The sequence below is a fragment of the Branchiostoma floridae genome, chromosome 4, assembly GCF_000003815.2.
Source record: "Branchiostoma floridae strain S238N-H82 chromosome 4, Bfl_VNyyK, whole genome shotgun sequence".
NCBI lineage: Eukaryota > Metazoa > Chordata > Leptocardii > Amphioxiformes > Branchiostomatidae > Branchiostoma > Branchiostoma floridae.
Window position 1 is genome coordinate 12,967,762 of NC_049982.1, and position 5,733 is coordinate 12,973,494.

General features: G+C 43.3%; 1 protein-coding gene across 1 annotated transcript; it reads right to left on the reverse strand.

The window, feature by feature from the left end:
- Window positions 1-621: 621 nt before the first annotated feature.
- LOC118414402 (neuromedin-U receptor 2-like) lies at window positions 622-4,291 on the reverse strand. Its single transcript, XM_035818435.1, has 3 exons — window positions 3,514-4,291; window positions 1,900-2,177; window positions 622-1,474 (listed from the first exon to the last, which is right to left on the reverse strand). Exons 1-3 carry the CDS (start codon window positions 3,851-3,853, stop codon window positions 962-964), a joined length of 1,131 nt encoding a protein of 376 aa, XP_035674328.1. The 5' UTR covers window positions 3,854-4,291; the 3' UTR covers window positions 622-961.
- Between the last annotated feature and the right edge of the window lie 1,442 nt (window positions 4,292-5,733).

The following is a 5,733-nucleotide window of genomic DNA, read 5'->3' on the forward strand; positions in this document are numbered from 1 at the left end:
AGCTTATCCAACTGACAGTTATTTCACACAAATTCCTTTATAACAAATAAACACTTTAATACATTACATAAAAATACATTTGCAATATATATATTGTACAATAGTGTCTATATATAGTACAAACATTAAACTATTTCATCATCATCATTTAACTAATAATTTTAACTAATCATCTGTTTGTGAGATAGCATATCAGCATCAACATGTGGCTTATTTGCAATACAAACTACATGTATTAAGTGGAGTCCTGGTACCCCCCATGCAGAGCCTTTTCACTTGGGCACGACAAAGTACGTATATATGAAGTGATTTAGGAAGGTACCGGCTTAATCACGTTAGAAAGCCATAATGAAAATGTGTAAAATCAGCATAATTCCTTTTCAAGTATCCCTATATTCCCCATGTGGAGCCCTAATTAACATAACCAATCAATAATAATATTTTTGACAGTTATGCATGGTTTACACACAAACAACAGTACAAAAAAAATTCATGACTGTCCCCTGTATAATGGTGCGGTCCAAAAAGTGGTCGGTTATTAGAATAACCGACCACTTTTGAGGTTACTGCCTGATAACCCATGGGAAATGGGGGCCTCTGATTGGCCAACTCCATCTGGCTATATGATAATAAGTTATAATACATAGAAATTTCCTAAAGTGTTTCACATTCTTGTTCCTGCACAAGTCTGCTCAAATCGTTTACCTAGCAAAAACATTAGCGTTCAAACATCGCAACAAGTAATTCACAAACAATTGGTTGACAGTCACTCTACTGATTTTTCATTTGTCAAGCTAAAGTCATATCAGTGTTGTTTCCTGGCTACATGTGTTCTTTCTCCTTTCCTTCTGAGACATTCTAAGGCTCCCGTGACACTGATCCATATGGATTGATTTCGGGGGAGGGGTTGGTGCGTACGGGTAGAGGCAGAAGCCTTAAATTGTTACTTTATTGGCATTATCTAATGTTCTTGTACTGAATCAGCACGCGAGTGTCTACGTGTGTGCTGGCGGATGTTATCGGTCATCGCCATCGCCTCTGTCATTCCCTGGCTTTTGTCATTCCTAGCTGTGATGCCGATGGCCTGCTTGAAGGCGCTGCGGAACTTGGTGGAGTTGATGTTGTAGAGGATGGGGTTGACCGTGGAGTTGATGTACACCATGATGCGGCAGATCATGATGAGGATCAGCACGCTCTTTCTGCCCATCAGCTGCAGCATTTTCTGCACGTCGTAGATTAGTCCCAGCATTGTGACGCGGTAGGGTAGGAGACAGATGAAGAATAGCACGGCCACGGCAAGCAGCATGTACGTCACTTGCTTACGGGAGCGGATCCGGTTGACCATCGCCGCCCTCTGCCCCACGGACGGCTGGGCGTCAGGGTTGTTCAGGTGGCGGCTGATGACCAGGCAGCAGCCGGACAGCAGCACGATGGGCACGAAGTAAAACACGACAGCGCTGGACAGCAGGTACACCTGCATGTGGGAACAGCATCCGGTAAATCCTTCTGGGTAACTGTTATACTGTATAAGTCTCTGAGACGGGAATGGCATTTTGGAATTTCGCTGCAGTTCTAGAGCGTAGTGGCTTTTTACCGACCACGATTGGCAAGAATGATAATTGATTAGGATATTATAAGTAACACAAAATATACAAATAGTCTGTATTCATCTTAATGGAGTGATATGGCATTTCCTACTACAGAGTTATCTACACTTGTACCATGGCAAAGAAAAACATATGCCCATGTACAAATGTGTGTTAGATCAAGTCACAATACAACCTTCCGTTATGACATCACATCTAACCGTTCGGTACTTTACAATAATTTGCGATCACAGCTGCAGTATCAAGTACCACGACAGCTTTTGCCGTCTGTATAATTACAACTAGAAGTTACCTTAGCCCAAAAGGTGGAGCTTTCCGTCTCACACGTGTAGAGTGGGTCCGGTCCGACAGAGTCGATCTGTTTGAAGTGTGTGATGAACAGGACAGGCAGACTGGTGATGAAGGCTGCCGCCCACAGCACCACCAGCACGCCGGCGATGAACCGGCCCGTCAGGGTCTCCTTACAGTGCAGCGGCTTGCAGATGACGAAGTAGCGCTCCACGCTGATAACCATGATGGTCAGGGTGGAGGCGTGGAACGTCACGAACTCCATGTACGGAGAGAAGTAGCCTGAGGTAACAAATAGAAGCGTCAATAGAGTAATTACCTCCATGAAAAAATGGAGATATAGTTTTGGGTGTGTCTGCGTGTGTATCTGTCTATCTATCTATCTATATGTGTGTGTGTGTGTGTTGTGTTTCCGGATTTTTGTAGTCAGCATAACTCAAGAACCTATGGATAGATTAGGAAGAAATTTGGTATGTGGGTAGGCGTTGGGAAGACGAAGGTGAAAGTCGGTTTTGACCCACCTAGTACGTGACACTGGTACTGCAGCAGAACTTTCGTTTTTGTATCTTTTGACCTGGACATGATATGGTCTTGATTTTTTGGCGGCACACAGCTTGATTATGCAAATTCCTCCGTAATTTACATCATTGATACAAAAGTGCATAATTCTTCTTCTAAGAAGTAAATGATTGGATTGCCAACACTATGATCTATGTAAGTTACGAGGGGTGATCAATAAGTTCTCTATTTCTGCTTGAAATAGGAAGAGAATCATTATCAAACATTTTCACAATGTCTTTTGTTAATTTACGGCATGGGGAACTCGACCCGCACATGTCTGATCACAATTCACACCACTTTTTTCTCGCCACTTACCTTCTGATTTGCAAGAAACGAATGCCTGTAAAGTAATGACTGCAATGATTTGAAATTTGGTGGATATTGATAAAAGGCTCCATACTATGAAGTTGTGCCTCAAAATATGAGTTGTGCTTATTATTTCTGGGTGAGGCCGAGAACTTATTGATCACCCCTCGTAGTTAAAGGCGTACATAACCAAGCGTAGATTATGCAGATGTGGAAGCCAATTTGCATAATCAGAATATATATCTCATGGAGACATGAGGTCTCTGAACTCTTGTTGTTAGTTGCACCATTTCTGTATGTTGTACAAAGTATTCCACGGTTCCCACCTGGTCGAACATATGTTAAACTACAGTCAACTGGGACCTTCACAAGGCCAACTGTACAATTAGTATAGTGAACAATTGGTCTTTAGAGGTCATCTGCCAGGGAGGGTAAAGGCAGAGATTGGTCTTCGGTACACCTGGCACCTGAACCCATATGACCTGCTGACTCCCCACTATCCTAATTTGTCAAATTTAGGTTGTTTTTCCGTCCGCAAAGAAGCCTGCTGGACACAATTATTGTTTTCCGGTGTAAGTGAATCAAATAGAATTGCCGGATATGTTATTCTCTCTAGTACTGCCTTCGTGTGTTACCGCATAAGGATGATTACCGGGAATGGAAAACAAAGAAAAAAACACAACAACTTTAAGCACACCATATAGATTTGACTGATAGCCAGCGACGGAAAATCAATGCTAAGCGAACTTACAAATGAACTCTCCGAGTATCCAGGGATAGACGACCCATGTTTCTGTGAGAGACACGGGCATGCAGACCAGCAGTACCAGCAGGTCCGCCACGCTCAGGTTCAACAGCAGGTAGTTGGTGGGACTGCGCATGTGGGGAACCTTCAGCACCACCACGGCCACCAGCAGGTTGCCCAGGACGCCGACCAGGAACACCGCCCCGTACGCCGCCGACACCGCCGACAGCTCGCCCTGAGTCAGGGGAGGCTCCGTCACAAAATACGCCTTTACATGCTCAGATGTTAGGTTACCCAGCACACCAGTGCTGTTTTGGCTTTCACTAGAATTGGATGCTCCGTCCATAGTAACGCAATAGACGTTAATGTCCAAAGAGATGAGTGATATATAATATATGACAAACCGACGCTAATGCGGTTTCTACTGGTCAGTTGGAAGTCAGTCTGACGTCTGAAACGAAGAGGCAGAAATGTGAAGGAGGCTGAAATATTTCTCGTCAACTGCGGTATCCTAACAACAGCGAATAGGCTGCTCTCAAGAAGAATGATTGACAGTTGTAATCCAATTGCAAGACGCAATTATTACTCACCCTGGCAGGAAAGTATGAAGTAGCAATGATAACGCTTTGGGCCGTGCAAGTAAGGTCTCTGAAGTTTTTTTTTTCGTCACGACAATGGTAGTCTAAAAAGAACCAAAGCTGGCAAGAACGTAAGGTGTGTATTCTGTAACTGCTGATGACACATGAGAGGAACCCTTTGACGACACATGAGAGGAACTCTGTAATGCAAGACACTACAAGCTTATCACACGAAGGTAAGGATGATTAAGTAAAAAGAAATTGAAAATAATTTGAATCCAATGTCTGTTTTACTTTAAAATAAACGTGTTTGCAATTTTAAGGACAAATGCACACTCTACTTGCAGATATTGGTTGTAGCACCATGTATGCATAGGTTACTAGTAGTAAACCTACATTCTCGTAGTCTTATCCTTAGCTGTTGCATTGTCAGGATGAGCGGCCTGCATATCTTCTCATTCTTCAGCACCAAGGACAGTGCATCCTCGTATGCAGTAGGCTATCCCGCGGCATACACGGATGCCTCGCGGGAGGAATCAAATAGTAATGATTTTGTCAATGAGTACAGCTTTTAACTATATGATGCAAAGGAAAGGTTATTTAAGCGGGTCCAGAAAATACCGGATGCAAAATAATGAACATATGGGTTCGTTTTTGAAGTATTGGCTCCACCCAAATTCGCCTGTGGCATAAATGTAAGGTATTTCCTGTATGACGCATCATGAGAGGACCTCTCTGATGCAGATCACTTCTAATTGTGAAACGCAAATGACATGGGCGTAATGTGTCTTTGGAACAGTGTGGCGTATTAGAAGGCACGGCCCATTCCTCTACTTCCACCGCCTTTATCTCCCCAACAAATGGCAACTGGGTTGAGTGAGGATCGTCGTGTTATGTGTCTTTCCGAGGGACAAAACGTTAATACCCTTGTCACATTGTCGACGATCTTCGGGCGTACTTCGTGATCACTCGAAGGTCGGCCAATTTTAAGATCGACAGAACTTGGCGCGGATTTTTCGCCTGAAAACTGCCCCTGTCAAATTGTGCGAGGCTCGGGTGATTGCCTAGGAATACATTATGGTAATGAGCCTCCCGTAAAATAGCGTCACATCTTGCAAGCTGACGAGGTAAGAAAGAACGTTCTCACAAACGGCAATAGTTAAATAAACTCGGCACAAAAAGTTTGGAATATCAACTTTGGCTGATCATATTTCCGTTGTTTCTGCATCAATTTTAATGTGTTATATATCAATAGATAGCGGGTGTGATTTCCTTTCATATGGTATCAAACTCCTTATGATTATAAATTCGTGAAACGAGCACCAGGGCTACTTACGTCAGTGGGTCACGAAAAAAAAGTGCCCAAATTTCAATTTTTGTGTTCAACTCTAGATCTGTATCCTGCTGGTATGGGTGCGGTTTCAATGATTCAATCTATCCTTTTTTCACGTAATCTTTGGTATACAGAACATCCAAGTTTATCTTTAACATTTGAGAACAGTATAATTGTGCCCTTTTGGCTGTTGGATGACCCAATCCAAGTGTGGATGCGGCAAGGAGATTGCCACGCTGACTGTCGCACGGATAGAGCGTAACAATGCATAGCGCTAGGTGTGGTGTATGTATGCGGTATGGCTGCCACGGGAAA

Excerpts from the sequence above, each read along its gene's own strand:
- LOC118414402 (XM_035818435.1), bottom strand. The coding sequence starts at position 3,853 with ATGGACGGAGCATCCAATTCTAGTGAAAGCCAAAACAGCACTGGTGTG. Across the intron at positions 2,178-3,513 it reads GATACTCGGAGAGTTCATTT|GCTACTTCTCTCCGTACATG; the intron begins GTAAGTTCGCTT and ends TTGTTACCTCAG. Across the intron at positions 1,475-1,899 it reads GCTCCACCTTTTGGGCTAAG|GTGTACCTGCTGTCCAGCGC; the intron begins GTAACTTCTAGT and ends TCCCACATGCAG.